Genomic DNA, 27,557 nt, shown 5'->3' with positions numbered 1-27,557 from the left:
GTTTCTGGTTCTCTGTCAGTCGAAGCATCAGATTTCATTGACAGCACAGAGCATCTTTAGTTGGAACACGTTTGAATCAGCCAATGATTAGGGAGGAATGTCTCATTTCTTGGCGTCGTAAAAAAAGATCGAAGGCCAGTGACAGGCTCTGCAGACTATTCCCGTTGCATAACCGATCAGCCCCGTCAGGAGCTGTCGATCAAGGGAAACTTCAAGACACTTTTGACAAGTCTCTACGAGAAGAGATGAGCCTGCTGAATTGTAGTCTTCATCTCAACATTTACTGCAAGGATAAAAGCCAAGAATACCGGCAGTTGGATTCAACATGCCCTTAAGCGGTCAAGTACAATCTTGGCTTTCTTAGATGCAAAGCCAAGATCAAATCGAGATGAAATTACATGGAATAAATCCAGTCTAGATACGATTAGTTACTGCTCACGAGTACAATTCAACTTTAATATCGTTGCCACAGTGTCTCTATTTTGGCTCCGGCCCTTTTAATTTTTTTTCAGCCGTTAGCAAGGCGAAAGCGGCCCGCAAGAACCAGGATTATCTTGGAGACAGACAGACGCAAGCCGCGGTCTACTTTACGGGGTGAACCATTATTTTGTTTTGTTCATTTGTTCACTATCTTCTTCTCTCCTTTTCCCTGACTTGAGGTCATTCTATTATTCTATCGCTATCTTTCTTCAGTGCTATACACCTCTGGTCTCGAAATGAAGGTCGTGGTTACAGGGGCAACCGGATTAGTCGGCAACGACATCGTCAAGCAGTGTCTCTCTGATGCGCGCATCACAAAAGTCGTGATCCTCACTCGAAAAGCCGTCACCATGGACATTGAGAGTCACCCAAAGGCCGATGTCATCATGGTTCAGGACTTTTCACGATATTCCGATGATCTCTTACGGCGAATTGAAGGATCTTCAGCCTGTTTATGGTATGTCTTTTGAGCCTCAGTCTCAGATTCAGACTTGGTCTAGTCTAGTCTCAAACATATCCATTAGACAATACAGGGAACAAAGATTGACACTCATATAGGGCTATTGGAGCTCGTCCAGATCACTCCCACTCCCACTCTCACAAAGACAAGACTTATCTTCACCACGTCAACGTTCAACTGCCTTTATACGCCGCCAAAATAATGAGCGAGCGCATCGCGCCCAAAACGCCAGGAGGCCAAAAGTTCAACTTTGTATTCGCCAGCAGCAAGTCAAGATCATCTTCACTACTTTCGCTTGGAGACCCGCGAAAGCCAAAGGCCGAGGCCGAAAAGGGCTTATGCGAGATTGCAGACGCCAGCCCTGAAACGTTTAGCGCTTGGATCTTGAGGCCCAGCACCATCCTCTCCGCCTCGTCGGATGTCGCGCCTAAGAAGAGGCGCCTTGTTGGAGGGCGATCCAACGTCGGCGTCGAGGCCTCTCACATGGCAAAGGCTTTTGTGAAAGTGGCCTGCGAGGGTTACAGGGAGCGTGTCATTGACAACGAGGCCATATTAAAGATGAAATTCATTTAGACTGGGCAGCGCAGTGACTAACTATACAGCACGATGGAGATGTCCATCTTTTGGGAATAATTTTTTGTGGATTTATGGCGGAGTAGTCGGGGCCCGTTGTCGGACGAAATGCCACGCTAGGGAATAGTTAAGAGGGAGAGAGAAGAGAGGATATAATGATGCAGGCACATCAAGTCAAGTCAAGTTAAGGTTCTTTCTCTTCACTATACCATTATCTACTTACAGAGTCACGATATTAATGATGTATATAGCATTCGATGTGGTTAAAAGAATGAGAATTAATAGCATAACAAAGCAACAATTGACAACAAGACATAAAATAATCTTTTAATCTGTACATGGCTGATATATTACATGAACGACATCTCTCAACCTTCTGATTTCGCAACAAATACACAAATTATTATAGCTAGCAAGAGTCTTGACAAAAAAAGAGTGCTGGCCTTAACAGAGTTGCTTGCCAGGAGTGGCAAAGGACGTAGGTAGTTAAGTATATCGACGGGTGCTGGAACTGTACTCAGTATGATCCATCAAAGAAGAAGAGTTCAGACTAACCTACCTGCAACAGTAGATACGGCATATCATATCCATATCCCGAGCAAGTTCCTCCAGAACCGCCCCTCAAGAAGTGTCCATGGGAAGAAGCGTCTCTGTATCATCAGTCATATCTACGTCTTGTAGCTGTGGCCTTTTCGCTCGTTCTTGATGCTCTCGAATGCTTTGAGGTAAAAAGCATAGCGAAGTGATTTCCGCCGCGACAGGACTTGCGGATGTAGGGTTGTCCGGCGGGGGCTCAACACTGCAGATTTCCATACTATCTTCTGCATCCGGTCGGTGACGTTCAGGCGCTTCTCCTTGCTTCTTATCCTCCATGGTAAGACTGGAAAAGGGAGAAAGTACCCTGTCGTCCTGGAGAATCGCTGCAGACCTGCGGAACAAGGGTCTGCGTCGATGGTTCTTTCTGATGCGTCTGCCCACCAGCCTGGAGGCTGTTCCTCCTCTTTGTCTGGTGGGAGTTGGTGCGGATAGCCCTCCGCGTGGGCTGGTGAAGAATTGCGCGAGCTGTGATGAAGCGAGTGCGAGTTTCATCTTTGTTCTGGGCTCAGGATAAGACTTGTGAAATGATAGGTAGAAAAGGAGCTGGTTAGATGTTCAAGAAGAACAGTAGAAGTTTTGTACTACAGAAATTTTGAGTTGCGCACATATTCTAGACAGAAAATTTTGTTAACCTTGGTGTTGATAAACTTCGACAATATCTAACCTACTTACCCACCGATGCAAAAGTTCAAATTGTCGAACCAAAGTTGTTATCCCATCTTTTCTGCCCGGAATTTTACAGCTAACCATCTCGCTCTTCATCCTTCAGTGCTAGCCCAAAGTCGACTGTATTTCTGTAAGTTGGATATTCTTTGATGTTGAAAATATCAGCCCTGACACTTACAGATAACTACCCAAGTTTACATCCTTAACACCGATACCTTCGCCATAAAAAGAGTCGAAAATGAACCACAACCACGAACACGACCACGGCCACTTCTTCCACTACGTGATGGTAAGATGCTTACAGCCTACATTCCTCCACATGACCGGCGACCAAGCGCACCAACGTCTCGTGCCGACTCCTACTCCTTGGAACACGCCGCTGTCATCTCCCAGGCCCGTGTTCCATCACTGGAGAGGCGGGATTTCCGAAAGCATCGACCAGTTCATCTTCGTCCTCATGATATTATCATGTGTCTTCGCCTTGTCCACCCTGCTTCGTATCTGGTTTAGGGTGCGGCAAACAGAAATCGACTTTCAGCACACTCGTCCACTGAGGCATGCCGAGGATGGGACAGGAGCTGAAGCTGAGGAGATGCAACAGTTCATTCGGGAACCTGCTGTTCCTTCATCCTTGGGACGTCGAGGCTCGACGGAAGAAGCAGAAGAGGAGGACTTTATTGTTGGTGGCGATAGTGATGATGAGTCGCAATCGTAGCTGTCATCACGGGACTGTATTTCTTTTCTTTCTGCAATACATTACCAGATGACCTTAATTCTGTACCCATTTGTGAATATTAGGGCTCCGCGATGCGTGACATGATGCTATTTGATAGAGTTCAACAAGGCTTCTTTCGGTCATGCTGCGGTGCGACTCATAAACGCAAAGTTTCTCAACAAGTTTATTGCTTGAATCAACGAATTAATATTCTATTTCCTAGCCCTTATCATCCCATTTATACTTTTGTGTGGATATCACCTTATTTGGTAGAAATGAAATATCCAACACCACTCAGTTTTAAAAAACCAGGTCTGCCTTCATCATTTACCGAACCATCTACACTTTTGCAGCAGCATTCACCAAGATAACACTCTGCAAACACATACAATCACTATTCAACCAAGATACCATCGGCATAATGTCTTCCTTCACTACGGCCTACTACGTACAGCCGGAGAATATCACGGCTCTCCTGGCCTCTCTCGTAGCCACCGTCTCCGTCGTGGCCTTCCTGGCCATTGTCATCATTATCGTCTTCATCCAAAAGCGGATCGAGAAGAGCATCTACGACGACGTCTACGCCGCCATCCAAGACGCAGCCGCCTCTAGAAAGGAGGGCGAGACCGCCTCCAACCAAGATTCCGAAGGCGAACGCGAGAAGAGGAACGAGCCCCGACCGAGCTCCGATGATATCTCCAACAATACCGCGGTTTAGGTGGCAATCCGGAAAGTTTAAAGGGTGCATGCTTTGAGGGTTTGACCCTGAAAGCTTGGTTGGTCGGATTTGTGATGTGTTGGGAAAGAAAAGCAAATGACAGTGGAGGGCGAGTTGGGATCGTACGTTGAGGGAAAGTTTGCATCACGATGGGTGAGGAGAAAACTTTGGATACTTGCCTGGTCACGAGGATGTCCCAAGACCTTTATGTCTTCACTTACAATAAGAAGCTGATCCCATTCTAAATCATATCTCAATCAATGTTCTTTGCCCTAAATCTAAAATGGACTTTACACTCAATCGTATGAGTTCTACCCAACAAACCTTGTACCCTACGTCTACGATGCAAAACCACTCGTCTCCATATGTGTATGTCTGGCATGCCCTTACCACTCTCCTTCGTTGTATTAACGATACCATCAGTCCAGTCGCCATCTCCAAAAAAGACAGCACAGATAAAACATGGTCTATAATAATCTGGGTCCTACTGTTGGCATGGGGCGTGTTTGTGGTCCTGACATATATCCGCTATACAGACCTAGTGTTCAACAAATTGCGCACCAACTATTTCAGCTGGAGAGCCGGTAGACATTGTGCGAAGAATGGGGAGCAGGTTGGGGAGCAGAGTCCTTTGGTGAAAAGAGTGAAGAAGAAAGTCAGATTTGCGGATGAGACGACTATTGTTCCGCCAGCCAGAGATCCTATCCCAACATGAATACAGCCACGAAATAGGTTGTCTCAGATCTTAAGTTGATTAAAAAATAATTCATTTTAACACCCACGATATACTTGTCTGAACAACACGTTCTTTCGTGTTGCTCAGCTGCTTACTTGAGAATTTCCATTGGCTTCGCAAAGCTTAACTCCTCCATCAAGTCCTTCCATGCAGTCTCCTGAAGCATCTTTCCAGCTGGCTCATACATCATCACGGGGAAACTGTCAATTCAGTCAACATGCTCGTCACCTCTCTTTCTCGATGCACTTACGGTTTGATCTTGCCCTCGCCAATAAAACTACCATGACTCTCTATGCCTTTGACGGCCACAGCATCAACGTAGGATCGGGCGCCTGTAGCAACTGTCCTTCCGATGATGGGCTTCGCAAACGCCATCCAGATCTTTTCCACTAGGCCGCTGTTCCCGTCATTTCCGAATTCAGTTCCTCTGCAGGCGCCGGGGTTGGGGTAGTTGACAATGACTTCTTGGGGAGAGACATGCTGGGAAATCTTATCAACGAACATTATAAGAAGAAGCTTGGAAATTTGGTAGGCGCCGTTACTGGAGAAATGGGCCGGGTCATCGATCACATCCCAGATGGAGTCGTTGGTTCCGGTCCATTGTGCCCAGTACGACATGTCGGAGCCGACAATACTTAGATGCGCAGGTCCAGAAGTTCCACGTTTTGTCTTGAGGACGGGTATAAGTAGAATGGTAAGTAGAGCTGTAGAGAGGTAGTTGATCTGATGGGTCATCTCATGCTTTGACGCTTCCGATCGCTCAAACTGGGGTCTACTCAAGCCAGCGTTGAGGATGGCGATATCAAGACGCGACAATGTCTCGCACCATTCGACTAAGCTCTGGATTGACTTATAAGAAGCCATATCGACCAGTGATACTTGGATTTTGGCGTTGGGAAACTCATTGCGGAGCTTCTTTGCTGCTGCATCACCTCTGGCTTGGTTTCGCACTGCGATGATCAAGTGTGAGAGGTCAAGAGCGAGAAGCTGACGGGCACTCTCAAATCCTAGACCGACGTTTGAGCCCGTAATAAGGGCTGTTTGACCTGATAGGTTGACGTTTTTGGGGATATTGGGAACACCCTCAATGAATTGGCGGGAGAGGAATGCAAGGGGGCTGGCCTCCCAGACGGCCTTATGTTTAAGTTGAGCAGACATTGTGATGATGAAGTAGTATAATGGTTTATATTTCTCTTTTTGTATATTGCTTCTACATTCTTATATATCTATTGTCACCGGTCGAAATGCGGACGAATTGACGGACGAAGCTGGAATTGAAGCTAAAGGATGGTAGCGATTCCTCACCATTTCGTTCGTCCGTTCGGACGCCGAAGCGGACCAAGTGAATCAATCACGGTCGACAGTACACATGTAATCATCATCGACTAAAAAAAGACTAATATGTAATCGAGATAAAGGAGTTTTATAATCTTCAAATAATATTCAGATAGTGTGCCCTCAATTGCCTGTTGTCATGTAGAGTTGTATTTGGCTAACCGTGATGGCATCGTCTCGGACAAATTGATTGTCGGACCAAGTGCGAACAACCACAATAGCCTATCGTTTGAACAACAATTGGGTAAGCCTTAGATATATTTTATTAAATAACCTAGTCCAATCTATTAAGCTGATCGCGGTAAAAAGAAGTCTTTGATCACGAATTTGTGCGTGAATCAGTCTGTTGGAATGGGCACGTAGGGTAAGCCGAATAGCTTAGACATTCTTTTGCCTAATTCGTCCCTCTTCCCAATTGTGACTGGATATCTAGGAATGCAGTGATACAATGTCATTGCCCTATAAAGTAAACGCCTCTTCTTACACGTGGGAGCATCCGTCTTCGCTTGGCGGAATAATTGCCCGAATCTGCACCATCACGCCTTAACCACTCTGAGATATGCATACGCACCTGAAGTTCGAGGAGACTTTCCCTATAAATAAGCCTGAATGCTGGTCAAAACCCCCGTTCTAGACCCGATCGAACCCGTCTTGGCAGGGAATACAACCCCCTGGACCTTGTTGATAGATCCTCTAAAGAGGTAGCCCGACCGTCAGCTTGCCCTTTCTGTCCCTTTTCAGGTCATTCACAAAAGGAGAAACCTACTTTTGGTCGCGATTAAATTGCACGGAGAGCACTTTGAGAGACTGCATACGCGCCGGAAATAATGGCGTGAGCTTTGAGCAGTTAATCAAACAAATACATCTCTCATTCCCACTCTCTTTTTCCCGGGGTACACATTCTTTTTAAACTTAAACATAAAGATAAACTATTTCGCTCTAAATTAATTAACTGATTCGACCTCAAGCCTCTTTTCTCCCCACGCTCGCTACTTCTCGGTTGGATCGATCGCCTTCGACATGGGTTCCCTTCGACTTCTCCTACTTGCATCAGTTGCTGCATTGACTTCTTGCCGCGACGTTCCTGACAACATCAAGGCTTTCAAAGAAAGCATCGTCAAGCAGGGTTCTTGCAATGATCCTCTCGCCAAGGGGTTTCACAGCGCCGATGGCGACGATGGGTGTATGTTCTTTCAACTACCCGGTATCCTATCGCGACTAGGTTAACTAATAGTCTATCTAGCCTACGTCTACTGTGGTGACCACGTAAAAGACTACAATGTTATATATCTCCAAGGCACTGAAGGAAAGCTCGTCAACATGGACATCGACTGCGACGGTATCCAAGGCAGTTCTGCAGATGATGGACGCTGTGGCTCTTCGGGTGATACACAATCCGTCACCTCTTTCCAGGACCGGCTTCGAACATACAGCACAAAGCAAAAGGATCTCGACGCCAACATCCACCCTTATGTTGTCTTTGGAAACCTAGGCACTAAGAAGAACTGGCCAACTTTTGATGCGCAAAAGCATGGTATCAAACCCTTGAGTATCATAGCTGTTGTATGTGGCGAGAAAATGGTATGTGTTGATGTATATTCAGTACGAGCATGATGTTGATCTTTATAGTTTTACGGTATCTGGGGTGACGAAAATGGTGACGATGGCGAGGAATCCATGGTGGGTGAAGCCGCCATCTCACTCGCAACAGCATGTTTCGGCAAATCCATGAACGGCAACAATGGTCACGACGCAGACGATGTTTTATACATCGCTTTCCCTGGTAGCGACGCCGTACCAGGAGACGACGGTGCTGATTGGAACGCGACAAATTTCAAGGACTTTGAGTCGAGTCTCAGCAGTGTGGGAGACAAGCTGGTAGCACGCATCAACGATACTAGCAGTGGTAATGGGACGGATAGCGGTGATGACGACAGTGGTGCAGCTCGGGTGTGGTCTACGTGGGGAATGGTAAGAATGCTTTGTGTTCTTGTGATCGAGACTTTACTGACACTTTACTAGGGATTTTGTGTTGTTTCGGTAATGGCTGCCATGATGATCTAGGCGTTCAGAAGGCGCCTTGGTGCTGAACGGGTGTGAAAAGGACGGAAACATGCATGCGAGGTATAGACGTATTATAATTCTCTCTTGTTGATATTAAACACTGCACTGCATAGTATATGAAGCGACCATATAGACATATAGCATAATACCACTTGATCTACTTTCATGCGAACCCTGGTTCAGGCTGGCAGCCCGGGGCCCCAAACGTGCGAGCCTTAAGTCGAAGCGAGGAACAGATGACGTGATAAGCGATGACTGTAACAGATGATCTGCAGTATGGAAGGCTGGCTTCAATTGATGAGATTCTAGTGATCGAAATATGTAATAGATAAGAAAGGAAATGGAATGCTTTCCCGTACGCTATGATATACACGCTAACTAATCCGCCGCCTGCAATGCAGCAGGCCTTTTTACACTGCCATAGCAAACCCCAGTAGAGAACTAAAAATACCGACCCAGAACATGTTGAGAACTTGCATGCCAGAGGCGGTGTTTGCTGGAGCATTCTCCATCGCGCCCATGCTGGTGGTCGGCCGCGTCGCCTCGACTCTGACATTGTCCACCTCGCTGTCCTTGTCGGGGGTATAAGTTCGCGGTTCAAAACCGCATGACTTCATGATAATGTCCATGTCTTTTTCAAGTTAGCTTCTATAAAATGACAGTTTCTATGGGGGGGGGGGGGGGGTGAAACTCACTGTTTTGCTTGTGTCCATCCACGACGATGCAGTCTTGACACAGTGCTGCGACCTTGGCCACATCGAAACTCTTGTTCAAACAGACACATTCTCTCTCTGGGTCGCCCTGCTGCGGCGTGTGTGTCTGCAGGCTACTTTTCCATGTACCAGTCGGCGTTTGCGATACCACCTCTGAAGACCCCGAATTCGAAAGAGTAGTATGAGTCGAAAGCGTAGTTTGAATCGCTGTCGTTGTATCCATAAGCATAGATGCCATCGTGGTACGCTTTTTCGTTGAAACCTGATCCACAACACTTGAAGTCTCCTCCGAAGTCCAGCTCGATAGCGATGTGGTGGTACTCTCTCCAGGACTGAACTCGGGAGGAAACGACGTCGGCGCAGCTCGGATGATTGAAAAGCTCCTCTTATCCAACGTAGGAGGTTCCACGGCCAGCTTAGGAACCCACTCCGATTCTACTTGTCGCTTCGACATGCGTTGACCATGAACATCACATTTCGACGTCAACTCGACGATTGGGCCGCAGATGGTCACACACATCAACGGGATGTCGTCCACCGGTAATACATCCGCGACAGCGACAGACAAGAGGCCGTAGATTGCGGCCTGCCTGGCCCACGGCAATCTCATATTTGACGGCGACTGCTTTCCAAGGGCGCTTAGGATGGAGCTCTCTCAGATAAAAAGAGCGCGCAGGTCAGCGATGGTGGCCCGGACTGTAGGCCTCGAAAAGACAGGACGGAAGTCGAGTTGTTTCCTGCAACTCGATACTAAGGAATGGTATATAAGCGAAAGGATATATCCTCGTGGCAAGCACAGGGATAATCAAAAAAGGAATGAAAAGAGAAGGTGATACAGTTATGGTAAAAGAGTGTATTAGAAGAGACGAATGTGCTACCCGTTCAACAGGCAGTGAAGGAGAGAACGACGAAAAGGATCTCAGGAAAGACTGGAGTACAAGAAGATCTATGGGAGCGCGAGCCATGGCCATGGTAACTGTAGGGCCCCTTGGGCTTGTGCTTGGGTTGGTGAAACACGGGTTCCCACATGGTACCTGAGCGAGGGCAGAGTTCTGTGTCAAGTCGCGTGGAAAAGGTTCAATGTGACGTTGTGATAACGCAACTCGGTCAAGGATCGGGATAATCGAGAACGTTCTAGCAGGGGGATATGACAGCTAGGCTTGAGAAACATGTTCACCGGGGGTGGTATTCCGGTCATAGTTTGTGCTTTGCTACAGCACCTGTTCAAAGCTGAGACGGCTGAAGGATGGTCTGAAACAGGGGTGGTTGAACCACTCGTCTCAGGCCCATCGCGACAAGAGGATAGGTGGAAGATCAGCTATAAAACAACTCGCCACGAGAATAGATTGATAAAATAGACTACTGCAGATCCAACGGAAACAATCATCAGCTATGAATAGGTTATCGCCTGCTCCAACTTGACTAATCGGCCCCGAGTCTCGATATAGTCGTCGATCAATCGCATTAACCGATCAATCAACCATAAAACAGTCACCAAGGGAAGCACCTTAACAGGAATCTTTGCTCTTGCATTTTCAACAGCTCCAAATCTAATTCTATGTCCGGTAAACTTCTTTACCTATTCACGCCGTTGTGTAAACCGCACCCCCGCCCTATCCATTGATATATCTTCCTCGCCGTGTCTCATCAACCACATCCATATGTCATTTCATGCTTATTAAAAACGGTATAATCTTAGCCAACAGTCGACGCATTCATGCAGAGAAGAAATCTAAAAGGTCGGCCGTTGCAAAATGAAGCCTTAAATCCAGATAAGACATCTAGAATTGGTGCTGGCGACCGACACTCTCGACACGGACGCCCAGCTTGACCATCTCCCGAGAATCGATGACACCACGGCCATCAAAGACCCAGCGAGGCTTGGCCATGCTCTCGGAGATGCGGACCCAGTCAACACGCTCCTTGGGCTTGTACTCCTCAGAGCTTCCCATACCAGTGGCGAAGCCGCTCTCCTTGCTCTCACGCTCCTGGATGCAGTCAGGGCAGTCGTCATCACAGTTGGGCTCGACGTTGAAGCGATCGAGGGGGTCCTGAGAGGAGACATCAGGTCGCTGGACGAGATGCTTGTGGAGAGCGAGGAGCTCGTTGGGGCTGCCACCCTCCTTGAAGGGACGGGGGTCAGTCTTAGGGTTGGGCTTGCGGCCGATAGTCTTGGGCTGGACGGTGGGTTGAGGAGCAGGAGGAGGAGGGGGCTGGTTGCGGAACTCGTCGAACTCAGTAGCGATGATGATGGCGGTACTCTTCTCGCAGGCGTCGTAGGCGTTGCCGTGGACGGTGATGTTGTGGCCCTCAGCAAGGGGACCGAGAAGCTCCTTGATCTCAGACTTGATAACCAGAGGGTTACAGCAAGGGTCAAAGACGGCGATCTCACGGGGACGCTCCTCAAGGAGAGTCTTGATCATCTCAAGAGCGGGAGCCTCACGGGTATCGGAGGTGTTCTTCTTGAAGGCAAAGCCGAGAATAGTAACCTTCTTGCCAACAAGGGTGTTGTTGAGGCACTTGATGACACGGTTGGAGAAACGGTCACGAGCGTACTCGTTCATCTTGACAACCTGGCGCCAGTACTCAGCGACCTCGGGAAGACCCATGGTCTCGGCAAGGTAGACGAGGTTGAGAACATCCTTCTTGAAGCAGCTGCCACCGAAACCGATACCAGCCATCAAGAACTTGTTACCAATACGGGGGTCAACACCGACAGCCTTGGCGACCTCATCGACATCAGCACCGGTCTGCTCGCAGACGGCGGAGATGGAGTTGATGGAAGAAATACGCTGGGCCAGCATAGAGTTGGCAACGAGCTTGGCAAGCTCGGAAGACCAGACGTTGGTGGTCAAGATACGCTCGCGAGGGATCCAAGCGTTGTAAACCTTGACGAGAGCCTCGGCAGCCCGCTTACCGGAGGGAGTGGGGGCAGAACCGATAAGAATACGGTCAGGGTAGAGGAGATCGTTGACGGCGGTACCGGCAGCCAAGAACTCGGGGTTGGAGAGAATCTCGAAGTGAACGCCAGGACGATACATGTTAAGCTAGAGATCCGTAGTTAGCATTTTGACCATTTATCTTCTCTGTAGATGTTGATCGTGTACTTACAGTATCAGCAACAAGCTGAGCAGTTCGGCAAGGAACAGTCGACTTCTCGACAATGATAGCACCCTCACGGGCGTACTGAGCAACGACACCAGTAACAGCCTCGAAAGCGGTCATGTCAGTGGCGCTGCCGGCACCAACACCACGGTACTTGGTGGGGGTGTTGACGGCAACAAGGACAACATCGGCCTCGCTGATGTGCTTAGCAACATCGGTAGAGAAGAACAGGTTGGGCTTGCGCTCATTGATGGTGATCTCGCCCTCCTCAGCGGAGGAGCCCTCGCTGTCGGTGGTGGGCTCGCCGGAAATCTTGCCAGGTCGGCCACCATCACGGGCGATTCGGATGATGTCGTGCAGACCAGGCTCGTAGATAGGAGGGTGGCGGGAGTTCCAACGTCGGATACGGTTAACGTCTCGGTCGACGACGGTGACCTGAATCTGGGGGTTCTGGAAAGCAACGACAGCGGCAGTAGGGCCACCTAAAAGTAACTGGTTAGTCTGGCTGAACTCAATTGCATACCCAAGCGGTGTATGGTTCCCGAGGACTCGATAAGCGCGCAATCATGATATTGCACGCATTATCTCAACTCTCGCGAACTTGACAGGCGAGCGGCTTGTTGCCCCGCGAGAGGCTGCTGGGGGGAGTTTGCTGCAACTCACCGACATAACCAGCACCAACACAGCAGATGCGGCGGACCTCAATGGGTGCCTCCTGAGTGCCGTTTGAAGACATGATGATTAGAATTGGTATGAAAGGGTATTACAGACGAGGTAAAGGACAAGCTGTAGAAAAGATACGCGCAAACGAGGTCACGAATCGACACACGTAAAATGCTAGCGAGTGTAAGGGATCGGAGAGAGTGGGAGGGAATGGGGAGGTTTATAAAGGAGATAGGATGGGAAGTCGCAGATGCAAGGGAGGCTAGAAAAGATATTCCCACCCGATTTCATTCAACGTTGCAGCTAAGCTAATGGGAAAAGGGGGGCACTCTATCTCTGGGGGATGGAGGGAGAAGGCAAGGCCGGTGGAGGGGCAGCCGCTGAAGCCACGCAACGATTAGAACTATCTGCCCAGAAGAAATTAAGGCGGTGAGGTATTCCCATTAGTTTCTGCCCGCCAAGGGATGGATGAATACAGTGACTATTGTACAGTAGCGCGGCATGTGTGTGTTGACTTGATTTGAGTCTCGACTGGGTTGGTCAACTTGGATGGAGGGGCAGACAGGGATGCGGCTTCAGGGATCCCAGGGGCACATTCTCAACGGAGGGGAGGCTCGATGCAGGTACCGTGGCCACCACGACCTGCTGAGAAGAGTACTTTTGGGGGCCTGGAATCAGGAATTGGAATCGAGGACAATTCGACAGATGGCATTAGCATTGAACACAGTGTCTCGACACGGTGAGAATTCTCTTCTTACAAGGCTGCGCAAGCCCCTCCACTCCCGCGCAAACCAGGTCCCTTCAAATACTACCCCCACATGGGTCAGTAGTCTGCCTTTCGCAGCTAAGCTTATTGTCGTGTAAAAGTGCTGTAGCGTAGCTGAGATTAGGTTTGTTGGAAAGATTTGACGGTGAAGCAATGCAGTCTGGGCGAGACAAGCAGGCTCTTCAGTTCAATTTCAACTCAATAAATATGAAGTTATTTCTCGAGTGGATACTGTTAATTACTGCCACCAACCTGCCTTGCCTTCCTTCAGCCAATACTTCTGAATCTGTCGGTAGTCCAATTGCTCAGACAAGGAAGGAACGGGTAAGGTCCACACCCTGGCAATGCACTGTCCAACGCACTGTCACTCATATCACTAAAGGGAAGGCAAAAGAAGGGACGGGATTGAGAACATTGGCCCTTCGCTTCCTGCTATATTCCCTGCAATGCTTTAACGGGGAAGGGAACAGACCAGACTCCAGCTGTTTCCTGCGGACAGAAACGATCCCGCCATCGATTCACGATTGCAGGGTGCACAGGGCAATGCTGTCATTGCAGCAATTCCCAGCGCCACCTGCAGTGCAAAAAAACAGACACATTCAGCCTCGCTCATATGCTGACCGACTTTAGAACTTGGTGTGCTCGTGAAATCAGAACACGAGGTTACTGCAGAGTTTTCAGCGGCGTGCCCCCTCCGTACATCGCATGACAGCTGCTGTGCTTCGCTGGGTGTACATGCTCATTCCTGCAAGGCTGACATGATTTGAAGATCAACGAGTCAAATTTGAGGTCGCCGAGATTTCGACCACCCAACAGACAGGGGCTCCGTTCTCGGCTGCGACGAGCTATTACAACAGCGAATACGTAGCCACGTTTGAGCTGGTTTATGGCACGGTATGCAAAGCTGATGACAATAATGCGGCTAATTGAAACATAATCGAGACGGTGAAGGCATTGGCTATGCATGTCTTTTACTGATACATATCAGGGATGAAGTTGCCCAAGACATCGGATGGCTGGACGGATTTCTGACTGGCACGCTAGAGGAGGCATTAACGCAAACCCATGGTCAATGTCTCACAGGCGGAGACAGCTCGATTATCAAGCGAGAAAGAGTCTTACGACCCCTACGACTTTCATATCTTACCAACGATAACAAATTAACCACCGCACCGGCGAACACCCAGAATGAGTGAGCGGCCGTCACCATTCGTCCCAATTAACACGATACTGGCTGGGCCTAAGGAGTATGGAGTTTAGCGTCTCAGGGGTAACTTGAGCACTTTCCGATGCCCGTCATTCTGTTAGAAACGGAGTCTAGCCGAACAAGGTACCGCCGACAACAGACACTGTGCTGACTCGGCCGACTCCGTAGCTACCTGGACATACAATGTAGCAAATGTTTTTGAGAGGACGGAAATAGAAGCAACAAGTAAGCCACTGACAGTCTTCCAGTCACTCTCAATCCCAAACCTTGAACCATCTTTCTGGAACCTCTTTCGAATACGGGTACTTTGCCTCATGAGGTATGAGGCGATGCTTAATTTGAGTTTGCGCAACTTCCCGCAATCCTTACACGAGATATCGTGATCGACAAGGCTGGAACGCGTGTGGATTGCGACAACAAGCGCTGCCTTCGCGTTCGAGTTATGAAGTTGTAAGGAATGAGCTTCCTTTTCGAGGATCTCTATAAACGAGGACCAACAGTAATCTAAACTCCAAATGACTTGCGGCGAGATTGCTCTGGATACTGCCAAGAGCTATCATCTATTCGCTCTTCTTCCGCAATCATCATGCATCCGTGCTATCGATGAGGCTAATTTATAACCTTGCGGCACTGACCCGAGCAAATGATATCGCGGCTGAGCGCTTCTTCGGCAACCGACTGGTCATGGCTCGCTAATAGTCTGGAATAGCATGAAATTTGTCAATCCGCTAAACTATACACACCAAAGGGTACTAAGTCTGCTAGGTCACTTATCATTAAGCATAAGTTCGTGTTAATTGATATGTCAGCACAGTGGCCTTGATTTGTTAATTCATGTTTGCTTGAGCCTCCAATTACCACCTGGTGGGCATGCTATGAAGCTAATAGTACGGACCCTTGTAAGTAATTAATCCCACTCTCCATATCTAACTGTTGCCGGGTGTCATGATGCCAGGGGATTAGCTGCGTCATGAGCTTTTGCTTGCATGGGGCAGGCAAGCCAAGGCGGGAACATGACGGGATCTTACACGGAAGCTGTAGGCCGCATTTGTGACAGTGAGACTCATGTGTCCACAGGGACTGGTGCCTATGGCCGTGGTAATTTGGGGTTTATGGTCATGGTGCTGGTTCGGCCCGTCAAATCCATCATGGTTCGAGTCGCTACGCCTTATCAGCATATGAGCCGGCTCCATAAACACCAGACCATCTGATGTTAACCGCGAAGCGACCTCGTCTCAACCGCCAAGAGCCAACCGACTTCGTTAGATAGTGTCTCACTGTTGATGAACATTCCACTTCGCTTGATAAAAAGTACCAGGAATACGAAGTACGATTAACATAATTCAAGGTATACCAAGGAAGAGGCGCGACTTCTGACATGCCCTGGTCAGATAGTCTCCATTATGGAACACCTTGAATACGCGGCATGGCAAATACTACATAGTAGTACAACCACGCGAGTGTATGTATTGTTCTTAAGATTCATCATCTGATAACTTAGCCTAATAGAGAAGGACTTATCTGGGTCTCTAGACTTTTGATTAATGTCAATGGTTGATGCAAAAGGATTTACCCCACGTGATGAACCACGTGAGCTTCATTCTGGTTCGGTTTCTTGGAGCAAATTAAATCCTCATGTAATCTCTTTCCAATCAATCGGCAATGATTTACGACCAACCGCTTGACTAGGTATTGAATTGATTATCATCCTTTCTGGAATAATACCGCTCTGGTTTTGGCTAAAAGCTGACTTATTAACTCGCAATGGCGCCACCATAATTTTACGCCGATAGCTTCCGCCTCCTACTTACCTACCCATGGCATCTAGGCTCCCTGCCTAGCCAGGAGAAATAAGAGGCGCTCCGTGTCTTCCCGATGTCTTGAAAGAGGCCAGTTTTTACTGCGAAAAGAATTCACTTCTCATCTGAATTGGAATCCGTCACGAGTCTCTATTTGAGGGCGGTTTTTGTTTGGCACGGAAGGAAATTTGCTACCAATAGCTCAGACTCGCTCGACCACGGGGGCTGGAATTGTAATGGCCATTCGCAATTACACATTCATTGGCGGATTGCCCAAGTTGGAGCAATGTGGTGTCGGCGACGCATCTGATTCGCCCGTCACACGCAGGTCGAGCAAGGGTTCTACAACAACGCCGATCTCAGAAGTGACCTTCAAGGACGTCGCGAATCGTCTAGGCTGAGAAAGTGCAGCTGGGCGTCTGGGGAAAGTCCGGCAGTTTTTACATCAAACATGAAATCGAGTGATTTCATGGAAATAGATCCCATCGTGGATACGAAATCATACTTTTGTTTCAATGTTTTGAGTACTTCAACCAAGATGGACAACCACTGTGTGTCTCTGGTCTGGAGTGTGAAAGCTGGCTCAAGACCTCGTGAAGTGGACTCTGTTGATGTTCTTCATCGATATAAGCTGTGGCTTGTTTTCATCTTGAACATGCGATCAAGATCTACCCCTCCAACTACCCCCACCGACTGGTTGGTCCCAAGATCGACGAACTGCGTCGAGCGACCCCTCCTCGTGTTGTTTACTATGGCCTGTATTGTAGCCTCACTCATACCAGAGAAGCGCCTCATGTGCTTTCATTGATGTATTGTCCCCATTCTCGTGGCCTCGTTGCCGTCCACGTGCGAGGCATTTATTCCAAGATTTCTTCGTGACCTCGATGTCTCGATAAAGAAAAGCATCGTTTCCCGCCTCTTGCCTGCTTCGTGCGATGTCTTCTTCACGATTACTGACCATCAGTCTGCTTTAAGCCATCATGTTCCCTCAAACGCAGCCATCGGCCATGTCGCCGTACCCCAGCCATGATCTCTCCGAGTTTCCTGAAACTCTCAAAGGAAAGCGCATACTACTTTGCACCGAATCCTTTGGCCCTGTCAATGGTGTTAGCCGCACGACTTTGATGCTTGTCAACCATTTACGAGCGAACGGAGCTCAAGTTGCGGTGGTCGCGCCACACAACCATACAGAACACAACACCTTCACTCCGCCTCCGTCGCCCACCTTGTCTCCTGCAGATAAGCAACCTGAAGTCAGAGTCACTGGATATCCTCTTCCATTCAACCCAGAGCTGTCTATTGTGTACCCGGTGCGCAACTCAACATTATTCTCGAAAACATTTGGCGACGACTCTCCTCCCGATCTGATCTATCTGGCGTCGCCTGCAAGCCTCGGTTTCCAAGTAATGCTCCAGTTACGACAGCAACCCAGAGAGAAACAGATACCGGTGATTTGCAATTTCCAAACCGATCTGGCTGGTTATTGCTCGATCCTCTTTCCCGCTCCTCTGAGTCATGTCGCCGTATTCGCGTTTGCGGCTGTTCAAAGCTACTTGTTCAGTCACTCCTCGATCAAAACCATATTCTATCCTTCCAGTTTTGTGAAACGATACTTGGTTGGCCAGAACGTACCAGAGAACAAACTCGAACTCCTTACACGAGGTGTCAACACCGAACTTTTCAACCCAAGGATGAGAAGTGAGGCACTGCGAAATAAACTAGCCCCAAACGGGGAGATTATTTTCGTGACAGTTTCCCGCATCGCTGGTGAGAAAGGTTTCGATTTTCTTGCCAAGGCAGCAAAGGAGCTTGATGCTCGAGGGCTTGACTTCAAGCTGTATATCGTGGGTGGCAATCGCAACCCTGACGTGGAGAAGGAAGTGCAAGAACTGTTCGATCCTTTGAGGGAGAAGGGCAAGGTTGTCTTCGCAGGGTTCCAGGTTGGAGAGGACTTGGCTGCCGCGTATGCCAGTGGTGATGTTTTTCTTCATTGTTCCATCACAGAAACCTTTGGTCTCGTTGTTTTGGAATCCATGGCTAGTGGTGTTCCGGTCGTAGCCCGCGACGAAGGTGGTCCGTCTGATATCGTTCAGCAAGGGGACAACGGCTTTCTTGTTCCACCGAATGATCTTGACGGATTCGTGGCCAAGGCAATGAAACTCGGACGGGACCACAACCTCCGGGCGCAGATGGGTCACTCTGCCAGGGCTTACGCGTGCGAGGCAACATGGGAGAAGATTAACAACAAGGTAGCATGGCGCATGGCGGACACTATCTTGGAGAGGAAGCGTGAGCGAGGAAGTCCTTCAAGTTGTACGCCCTCAATCCTGAGAACGTCGACAGAGTCGCTCATCCCAATTTATGGCTGGCTTATGATGAACGATGCTATACGCGAGACAGTCACACGAGGTATCGTTGATGCACGGCTTATGGGTGGATTGGGCGTCATTCTCTCCTTTTGGATGGTGACAGGATGGTACATGGCGTTCACAGAATGCTTCCTCTGGGCCAAGGGGCGATGGAGGAGTGCGGAAAGGAGGTTGTCAGTCTCATAATACGGGTCAGTCACTTCACGGCGTTATGACGGTCTAGATTGTTCGAAGGAGTTGGATAGATTACCTGAAATGTTTCGATGTTTGCTTTACAGGCGTATTGGACAGTCCCTACAGAATAAGCGTTGGAGTTGATACAATTATGAGACTAGCACGTGGCTCTCTTTTACATAGCCTTCATAGATTACGATACCAAGAATTGATTTTGCACATTAGATACTGGCAAGCTGATACAACGTTATGTTACAAGGGTACCGGCTTGGGGGATATCCGGGTCACAGCAACATACGATGGTGTTTCATGTGGAGGAGAAGCCGTTCCACCGGTCCCCTCACCATGCCAATTTTTTCACAACGAAAGGAACGTCATAAGTGTTTGCTCAGCCATTCAGCGGCTAGTAGATTGTTTCTATGAGAGTACTATCTAGGTAGGTGTAATAGTGTATGAAGGGAATGTAGAGACCTATTATGCGGTCGGATATCAACTAAAAAAACATAGGGTGCCATAATAAACCGGCATATACAAAACAAGACGCTTATGAGAGTTAAAGTGGTAGAAGAAATCGACAACGCTATGCATGGCCGTTAGAATAATGAAGAAATTTCGCTTGATTATTTCACGCCCTGATAGATCATATCGTTGCTTTTCTGGGCATAGTAACGGCTTGTCTGCGCTGGTACATGAGAGCATAGTTGTAGCGCTCGTAGGTTCCGAAACCGACGACTACCACAAAGGTGAGCAGCCATACGCTCATAATGATCAATCCGATGGGGAAGACCATGAGCTCCACACCGGGAAGGATGAAGGCGACGGTACCGTTGGCGAGGGCAGCAACCTGTTCGCTGACTGCGGCTTGGGCCATGGCAAAGTCGGACAAGACTACGTCTTGGGAGAAGACGCCGGTGAGGAAGGCGGCTTCGTTGACTGAGACGTTTGTTCGGATCATACTTCCACTGCTGTTGCGAGCAGTGAGAGTAAGAACTGGCATGAGATGGGATTCGAGCTCGTCCCTGGTATTGGGTTAGTCAAGGAAGCGTGTAAATGGGATTCTTCATAGTGAACTTACATAGTCATGTTACCCGTCATCTTGTCAGCATTGATCTGGCCAACCAGCATGTATGATCGCAACAACTCCATTCCCCCGTCGGCTCTCTTACTCATGCTTGGCTTCTTGCCAACCAAACCTGTGCCGTTCACGTCATTGGGTTGAACGGGCCTAACACTTGCGCCATTGAATGCGATGCCGACATTGATATCCTCTGGTGCCACAGAGGCGAAACTGCCTCTCGCCGCCGATACTTGGTACAACCGCAGATCAGCCTCGAAAATACCTGTCTTCACATCCAAAGATGGCAGGTTGTAGCACAAGCAGGTGCCCGAAGGATTCGTGCTCTTGTGTAAACCTCCAAGGGCGGTCCGGCATGCAGAGTTGGTGTTCATGTTCCATGCCGTCATGTTCATTGAACCATCCTTGTTGAGAGGGATCTCACCAGCAGGGGCCTGGTCGACTGTGGAGTTCTGGCCATCGCGTTCGGATAGCGATTCCGTTGTTAGCAGGGCAGCGTATGGCCGTTTGAGAACATCATCGACAGTTCGGTGGAGGAGAGAGTCGAGGGACGATGATAGTGATTGTGCTGAAGCGGAGAGGGCGAAAAGGGCTGTTGCCGCGAGGCGGAGTGAAAAAGCCGGAGCCATTCTTTCTTGATATCTCTTTTCCTAGTTCTTCCGAAACGCGCTTCTCTGCGTCTCCGTCTTTCGTTCCTGAGTGATTTTTTTGTTGATATCCGTGATAGTGTAGCTCAATCCTTCGTTTTCTTTTCCAACTCGATTTTTGTTTTAATTAGGTGAACAATTAATTTTTCCGGCCTGCGGTAAGAATTAAATCGTATCGTGTCACTGCCGTCAAGTGATTGTGTTTGTCTTTTTTGTATTGAGTGGTTGTGGGTATCTCTCAAAATCCCAAGTGAGTTGTGGCGAGCAAATCGTCGTGAGTGATCAAACAAAAATAGCTCCACCAGCCGCAGAATATCGGACCTTATTATAAGTCAAGTCGTAAGGAAAGCAGAAACCAGTTAAAAGATCGAGGATCAACCTGATGAGCGGATCGTCTAGAATAAAAGAAGAAAATCGACTGGGGGACAAAAAAAGAATACTAGGTAATAAACAAGGGGGTAGAGAAGAGAAGTTGAATAAAATCGGGACCAGCCCACGCGCAGCTAGAATCGTACCAGACCAAGACCTGACCTGATCAGACTTGACTTTTAACAGTTAAAAGAACGAGATTACTGGGACCCGGCTGAGCGGCACGGCAGCTTCTTTTAGCTGGGCGTGGGTTGCAAGGGTTCCTGTGACGATTTGGTCTTGATATAATATGGTTGGCTGATATAGATCCTCGAGGTCGCTGAGACGAGAACCCATGAGCGCCTATGGATTCAATATTGGTGATATAGGTGACATCCGCTGGCATCGTGACGGGATTCTTGCTTCACAATGGTAACAATCAAAACACATTCGGGCTTGTCAGAGTACCAGCCTTGTCTCGGTTGTGTTCTGGACTTGTCGCAACTTGCCAGGGCTCGACCTTAGCCAAGCTCTTGGTTCCCACGCTGAGGGTGGCAGTGTCAAGATCGGTATGCGGAGACTAGCGCAGGACAACGTACATTGACCATAGAGAACAAAGCACGGCACAGCAGAATGTCTGTTGATGCTGGTGGTTGTAGTGGATGGTGTAGTTTCAGGTTGAACAAGGGAGGGAGCTGGTGGGTGACGATAAGCTATTGGAGTAGTGCGACTTGATCTACGAAACATAGCGCACAGGGAATCAATACTCTGTTATCGCAATAGACATGTTTACATCATCATGTAACTATTCAATCGATCATTTCCTCACGGTCAAACATACACATCAGTCATCACCATGTTTGTCGTCGGTCCAAGTTTATGGCCAACTTGGCAGACTGGGATCATTGAAGTTCGCCAACGGTCACTCTAACCTGCATAAGCAAGGTCCCGTGTCAAGCACAGCTAGGGGCATCGGCTGCCCTAAGCCAGGGGAATCTTCAGGGCATCACCCCTGTTCCACATGGCGTCTCGCCCACTAGCATTTCGGCTCATTTCCACCCCCGCCAAGCCTCCCGATCTCTACAGTGTAAAGTTCATAATCAGTCGATGATAGCTTCATTTCTGAAAGGTATCGGGCGGTTTTGAAGGAAATGAATTCTTCCATTCACTCAAACCTCTCCCGGCCTGGCGCTTCGTGGCGTTCCCATCAGAGTTTTGTGAAACATGGCATCTGGCGATTTTCCAAGTCGCCTGCCAAATGGTATCTAGCGCCAAGATCCAGGGGGAAGAAATATTGACTCAGACTCTCCATTTCAATTGCTTGAATGTGGGTTCTGACAGAGAGGAGCCAGCGCCTGATGAAGCGAACAGTGAGTACAAACTGAAGTGGTCAGAAACGGTGTCGAGACGGTCTGGCGACGGTGAAACCATTTTGCAACAGGAAACTCGAGCATCCGGATGACAGCTTGACGGGCCCATGTATGATCGCCTGAGAAACGCTCCCCCATAACAGCCGCCTAATAATTGTCATTAGGGCATAGAAACTAACAGAGGAGAATGAAACTTGTGAAATGCGTAATATCACTATCAACATCCAGGGATTTACGTTACTTCGATAAGTTTTCTAGGCCTATAACATGAATCTAAACATCTTGGCGGTTACATTGGCTCAGATTACGACAATACCTCACTGCCAAACATTGCAAAACAACGAGGCTTTTTTCCTCTGTCTCTTGAAAAAGCGAAACGGTGACAGGAGGCGAAGTACCAAGTCGGAGAATAAAGAGCTTGCGTGTTTCTTTATATGATGGCCGTTATCGGTTTATTGATCTAGTTAAGATGTTCTTGGAGGGTATATCATACCGTAAAATGATAGTGGCAGCAGTTCAACAGCACATATAATCAGGTGAGGCGATACAATATGGTCTATTTCATATTGACTCGAAGCCAGTCATGCTGTAGTTTAACATCAATCGCCGTCGGGCAATGATGGCTTCATCAACAGGAGTCGAAGCAGACAAGGCGAGAGTTCTCCAGCGGTAACACTCAACTAAAACAGACCTGCACTGTGATTCTCCTTTAACTTCTCAACCCGCCCCTATATTTCTAATTACCTACTCGGTTACAGAGCTCTCGTATACTGGCCGTATCTTGTGTCCTCAATCCTGCTATAGACCATTCGCTACTGGAGGTGCTATCTCGGCAAAGCGTGTGGCTGTGCTGTTCAATGCTACAGGCATTAACGATCAGGACCATGTCACCGGCGTCTTGAGGGTACATGGGCACTCTAATCATCCTTCCTCCACCTCAGCCGGCAACATCCGGTGTTGATTATATTACAGCCGTAATTACGCGGGGTGTTACATATCTGTGGAGGGATTCGAACATCTTTTGATATGTGATACCGTTCAAGAGCAGATAGTGATTGATCCCTGCAATGAATAGGGGACAAATAGAGCTGCAGGAGTCTAGAAGCCGTCCGCCAGGGACAACTGTGATCATGATAGAAGCCATTAGCAGTTAGGGCGGTGAGAAGAATCCATGACATATTTTGTCACCCATAGGCTATAGGAAGACGACTTGTTTGAACCTACCCTGTGCCACATGGATGATTTATCAGTTGGTCTTCTTCAGCGTTCTGTAGCGTGGGTTGAGTTCACCTATGAGAACACGAACATTGGAAAATAATGCATATCTTAAAGCTTATTTTTAGCAACCTTGATAATAGAACAACGGTCAATGGCTGGTGATTCGCAAAGTGAAGCGATAACTATGGAGTACAATATGGAGACTATCCATGAAGCCGCTGGTGTGGAGGGGCGCTAGATTAGCAGTTGGCCTCCCGAGACACACAATCTAGATCGCCTCTTACTGGGTTAGCCACTGAAGATCCCCTAAAATCGACAGCGTTGCATGATGTATTCGTTGGTTATTCGCCGGCCCAAAACATCAAAGCTTGTTGTCTCTAGCAAATCATCAAGAGACACAAGGAATGTTCTTCACCTTGAACCGTCACGTGAGCTGACTGGCAATGTATCCATTCTCCGGGGGCGTCCTGCAAGCTGCCGTTAGCGTTGAACGTTTTGAGGTGCAAGAGAGGAGACGAGGGCACCGTAAAGCATACTCGTTTGTTACTGCGCCCCGTCACCTTCCATCTGTCATCATCTTATTCCTCGACGAGCAACGTCCGTATATTTTATCTACATCGCTACAGAACCATCAACAGATACTCTAAAATGGTCAAGGATACTGCCCCCGCAGACGCCGACCAGCCCACTGCGGAACCTCAGGTCACTTACGCCTCTGGTAGGGTTGAGCAGCAAGGTCAAACTGATTCACCACCTGATTTGCGACTTCTCCATTACAACGATGTTTATCATTTGGACTCCTCAAGCGCAGAACCAGTAGGCGGTTTGCCAAGATTCATCTCCGTGTGCCGAGAGTATCAAGAAGGCGAGCAATACAAGGACCAGCCTCAAGCCCTGACTCTCTTCTCCGGGGATGCCTTTAACCCCAGCTTGGAGAGTACTGTGACCAAGGGTGAGTCAATTCGCTAAACATGACAAGCCCGAATATATCGTATTGACTCTTGACACAGGTCAACACATGGTCCCCGTCCTCGATCATGTTGGAACCGATTGCGCTTGCGTAGGGGTGTGTAGGTCCTGCCACCCTTGACCGACATGGTAACTAACGAGGCTCAATCTATAGAACCATGACTTTGACTTTGGCGTCAAGCAGTTTGAGCATCTCTCAAGTCAGAATAAGTTCCCTTGGCTGCTCGCCAACGTCATTGACCTTGATATTGGCAACGATACGCCCCTGGGCCATGCAAAGAAGACTCATATGATCACTGCCTCTAACGGCATCAAGGTTGGTCTCATTGGCCTTGGTGAACGAGAGTGGCTTGAGACTATCAATAGTCTACCCCCCAATCTTGAGTACAGATCTGCCACCGCTGTTGCTAAAGAGCTTGTACCCAAGCTGCGAGAGGATGGCGCCGAGATTGTTATCTGCCTGAGCCACATGCGTGAGCCAAATGACAACAAGTTAGCTGAACAAACAGAGGGACTTATCGATATCATCCTTGGAGGACACGACCACTTCTACGCTCATAGCTTCATCAACGGAACTCACGTGCTGCGATCTGGTACCGACTTCAAGAACTTGAGTTACATCGAAGCTCGCCGTCAGGAGAGTGACCCGTCCAAGTGGGATTTTGACATCTGGCGCAGAGACATCGTCTCATCTATCAAGGAGGATGAGAAGACGCTAGAGAAAGTTAACGAACTTACCTCCAAGCTAAACCACTCTCTCGCCCGACCTGTCGGATATACGGCGACTCCTCTAGATGCTCGCTTCAGCACTGTTCGTCTTAAGGAGTCCAACATTGGAAATTTTGTTTGTGATGTTATGCGACAGCACCACAACGCTGATTGCACCATCATGGCTTCTGGAACCATCCGAGGTGACCAAATCTACCCCCCAGGTGCAATTCGAATCAAGGATATCACGACATGCTTTCCCTTTGAGGATCCTGTCGTATTACTCAGGGTGACTGGCCAGGCCATCTTTGATGCGCTGGAGAACAGTGTGGCAATGTACCCTGCTCTGGAAGGCCGATTCCCTCAAGTCTCCAACATTCGGTTCGAGTTTGACCCATCGAAGCCTAGAGGGGAGAGAGTGCAGTGGGCAGAGATTGGTGGAAAGCCCTATGAGCCTAAGAAGCTGTATGTTCTCTGCACCAGAGGGTACATGGGACGAGGAAAGGGTGTGTATACAAGATGCGAATGATAATGTGCAGGAGCTAACAAAGATGGTAGATGGATTCACTAGCTTGCTGGTCAAGTCTGAAGGCGGAGATGCGGAGGAGATTATCGAAGAAGAGAACGGTATTCTCATCTCAGCCATGCTGCGCCAGTATTTCATGGGTCTACTCACAGTCGGACGCTGGAAGAACCTTGCCCAGCACTGGGTCAAGGTTGCCCAAAAGTGTGAAACGCCCGTGTCGCCGGTCCAGACCAAGTTCCATGTCGACTTTCCTGATATGAAGTCCATCTCCAAGAACTTACCGAAAGACAAGCGTACCGAAGAAGTGGCAAAGAACACTAAGGATCCTTGGTACAGGTTCCTCAAGCGCCGCTTCAGTCTTAATGTCAAGCCCCATGAAGAGAACGATAGTAGCGAAGAGGAGGCCGAAGAGAAGTCCGACCCCGTGGCTGAAGACTCGGATGACCCGGACGGTACAAAGCTTGACCTTGAGATTCTGCTGATGCGTAAGTTCTGGTCGAAATGGGCCCTCAAGGCTGGAGTCAAAACCAGCGTCTGCGATCCTCTCAAGCAGGGAGAGTACACGGTCGATTGGACAACATGCATTGCTCCTGTGGTTGATGGACGTATTATTATGACGGGTGCTTCTACGCCGCAAAAATAGATAAGAGGTTACAGAAAATAAATTAGCCTACAAGTAGAAATAAGATAGCATGAAATAACTAAATTATTCTATCCCTGAGGTAAGCAGAGTTAAGCTTTCTGCTGCAACCCCAAGGACTGCCCAATGTCTCACCATTCCATGACCCAGCTACAGGGACATGGACACTCGGTAATTAAAGCTTCTTTTAAAATCCTCGCTTAACATAATGGGGTAGATACTGTCTGAGAATTTCAAGTTTTCTCACGAAAAGAGTCTTAAATTTCCTGCGACCCGTTAGGCAGTTTGACATGATGCTGTACGCATAGTAAGGTGAAAATTACTTCTCGCTTGTCGAAAGCCGGCAGGCAGAGACAAGTTGAAATTGCAGAGTACATCCAAATGTTGTGTTACTTCAATGCTACACCTGATCGATCGACAGTGTCGCTCGAGCGTTGAGGAGATCCGAGACCTCCCAAGGTACGTTGATCTTCTGATTCGATGTGATCTAGTTATCGCAAATGATAGGATAGATAGGCTTGCATTTCTGGCCAATGCCTGCCGCGAGCATGGCGAGCATGCAAAGTACTAGGTAGGCTATGTGCTGATCCTGATACTAAAGCAGCAACGTCGTACAAGTCTCAGAAATCGAGGCTCTACTGATGGCATGAGTGCCTAAGTATACGATGAATCAACAGTGCTGCGCAAGCATGTACACCAACTGGCCAGAGTTCGGCCTGACCGAGAGATGCGTAAGTACGTACAAGCGTTGAATCGGCCCAAACATCGAGCGCAACAATATTGGTCATTTCTTGGTATTGAAGCTATGACATGGACGCCTCACCCCATATAGTTCCTCAAGAGACTATCAGACGAATCAATAGAATAGAATTCTGACTACCTTTTCAGCTCGTATAGGCTTACTTGATCCCTGACG

At 48.5% G+C, this 27,557-nt stretch overlaps 11 protein-coding genes across 11 annotated transcripts; 6 read left to right on the top strand and 5 right to left on the bottom strand.

Annotated features, from left to right (window-relative positions):
• Window positions 1-716: 716 nt before the first annotated feature.
• On the top strand, window positions 717-1,513 carry FGSG_04227 (uncharacterized protein; the record flags this gene model as incomplete). Its single annotated transcript, XM_011323096.1, has 2 exons — window positions 717-937; window positions 1,039-1,513. 2 exons carry the CDS (start codon window positions 717-719, stop codon window positions 1,511-1,513), a joined length of 696 nt encoding a protein of 231 aa, XP_011321398.1.
• Window positions 1,514-2,134: 621 nt separating this feature from the next.
• FGSG_12288 (uncharacterized protein) lies at window positions 2,135-2,602 on the bottom strand (the record flags this gene model as incomplete). Its single annotated transcript, XM_011323095.1, has 1 exon — window positions 2,135-2,602. One exon carries the CDS (start codon window positions 2,600-2,602, stop codon window positions 2,135-2,137), a length of 468 nt encoding a protein of 155 aa, XP_011321397.1.
• A 412-nt stretch (window positions 2,603-3,014) lies between these two features.
• FGSG_04228 (uncharacterized protein) lies at window positions 3,015-3,491 on the top strand (the record flags this gene model as incomplete). The annotated part of the gene is made up of 1 exon (XM_011323094.1): window positions 3,015-3,491. The coding sequence occupies one exon, from the start codon at window positions 3,015-3,017 to the stop codon at window positions 3,489-3,491; it is 477 nt and encodes a 158-aa protein (XP_011321396.1).
• A 1,001-nt stretch (window positions 3,492-4,492) lies between these two features.
• On the top strand, window positions 4,493-4,924 carry FGSG_12287 (uncharacterized protein; the record flags this gene model as incomplete). The annotated part of the gene is made up of 1 exon (XM_011323093.1): window positions 4,493-4,924. The coding sequence occupies one exon, from the start codon at window positions 4,493-4,495 to the stop codon at window positions 4,922-4,924; it is 432 nt and encodes a 143-aa protein (XP_011321395.1).
• Window positions 4,925-5,036: 112 nt separating this feature from the next.
• Window positions 5,037-6,103, bottom strand: FGSG_04229 (uncharacterized protein; the record flags this gene model as incomplete). The annotated part of the gene is made up of 2 exons (XM_011323092.1): window positions 5,037-5,145; window positions 5,196-6,103. 2 exons carry the CDS (start codon window positions 6,101-6,103, stop codon window positions 5,037-5,039), a joined length of 1,017 nt encoding a protein of 338 aa, XP_011321394.1.
• Window positions 6,104-7,107: 1,004 nt separating this feature from the next.
• FGSG_04230 (uncharacterized protein) lies at window positions 7,108-8,344 on the top strand (the record flags this gene model as incomplete). The annotated part of the gene is made up of 5 exons (XM_011323091.1): window positions 7,108-7,112; window positions 7,249-7,463; window positions 7,524-7,843; window positions 7,910-8,251; window positions 8,303-8,344. The coding sequence occupies 5 exons, from the start codon at window positions 7,108-7,110 to the stop codon at window positions 8,342-8,344; spliced, it is 924 nt and encodes a 307-aa protein (XP_011321393.1).
• Window positions 8,345-8,754: 410 nt separating this feature from the next.
• Window positions 8,755-9,667, bottom strand: FGSG_04231 (uncharacterized protein; the record flags this gene model as incomplete). Its single annotated transcript, XM_011323090.1, has 2 exons — window positions 8,755-8,975; window positions 9,040-9,667. The coding sequence occupies 2 exons, from the start codon at window positions 9,665-9,667 to the stop codon at window positions 8,755-8,757; spliced, it is 849 nt and encodes a 282-aa protein (XP_011321392.1).
• Window positions 9,668-10,519: 852 nt separating this feature from the next.
• FGSG_04232 (UDP-glucose 6-dehydrogenase) lies at window positions 10,520-12,987 on the bottom strand. Its single transcript, XM_011323089.1, has 3 exons — window positions 12,826-12,987; window positions 12,169-12,644; window positions 10,520-12,104 (listed from the first exon to the last, which is right to left on the bottom strand). The coding sequence occupies exons 1-3, from the start codon at window positions 12,896-12,898 to the stop codon at window positions 10,839-10,841; spliced, it is 1,815 nt and encodes a 604-aa protein (XP_011321391.1). The 5' UTR covers window positions 12,899-12,987; the 3' UTR covers window positions 10,520-10,838.
• Window positions 12,988-17,577: 4,590 nt separating this feature from the next.
• On the top strand, window positions 17,578-19,152 carry FGSG_04233 (uncharacterized protein; the record flags this gene model as incomplete). The annotated part of the gene is made up of 1 exon (XM_011323088.1): window positions 17,578-19,152. One exon carries the CDS (start codon window positions 17,578-17,580, stop codon window positions 19,150-19,152), a length of 1,575 nt encoding a protein of 524 aa, XP_011321390.1.
• A 628-nt stretch (window positions 19,153-19,780) lies between these two features.
• Window positions 19,781-20,844, bottom strand: FGSG_04234 (uncharacterized protein; the record flags this gene model as incomplete). The annotated part of the gene is made up of 2 exons (XM_011323087.1): window positions 19,781-20,159; window positions 20,216-20,844. The coding sequence occupies 2 exons, from the start codon at window positions 20,842-20,844 to the stop codon at window positions 19,781-19,783; spliced, it is 1,008 nt and encodes a 335-aa protein (XP_011321389.1).
• A 3,602-nt stretch (window positions 20,845-24,446) lies between these two features.
• On the top strand, window positions 24,447-26,644 carry FGSG_04235 (uncharacterized protein; the record flags this gene model as incomplete). The annotated part of the gene is made up of 4 exons (XM_011323086.1): window positions 24,447-24,750; window positions 24,809-24,864; window positions 24,922-25,981; window positions 26,034-26,644. The coding sequence occupies 4 exons, from the start codon at window positions 24,447-24,449 to the stop codon at window positions 26,642-26,644; spliced, it is 2,031 nt and encodes a 676-aa protein (XP_011321388.1).
• Window positions 26,645-27,557: the final 913 nt, after the last annotated feature.

The sequence above is a fragment of the Fusarium graminearum genome, chromosome 2 (genome assembly GCF_000240135.3).
Source record: "Fusarium graminearum PH-1 chromosome 2, whole genome shotgun sequence".
Taxonomy (NCBI): Eukaryota; Fungi; Ascomycota; class Sordariomycetes; order Hypocreales; family Nectriaceae; genus Fusarium; species Fusarium graminearum.
Note: the sequence above shows the minus strand (reverse complement) of the source record. Positions and strands in the feature narration are given on the sequence as shown.

What these genes read in the sequence shown, in the direction of transcription:
- FGSG_04232 (XM_011323089.1), bottom strand. Translation starts at nt 12,898, where the DNA reads ATGTCTTCAAACGGCACTCAGGAGGCACCCATTGAGGTCCGCCGCATC. An exon ending in TGTTGGTGCTGGTTATGTCG is followed by an intron (nt 12,645 to 12,825) that starts GTGAGTTGCAGC and finishes AGTTACTTTTAG; the next exon opens with GTGGCCCTACTGCCGCTGTC. An exon ending in CTCAGCTTGTTGCTGATACT is followed by an intron (nt 12,105 to 12,168) that starts GTAAGTACACGA and finishes ACGGATCTCTAG; the next exon opens with CTTAACATGTATCGTCCTGG.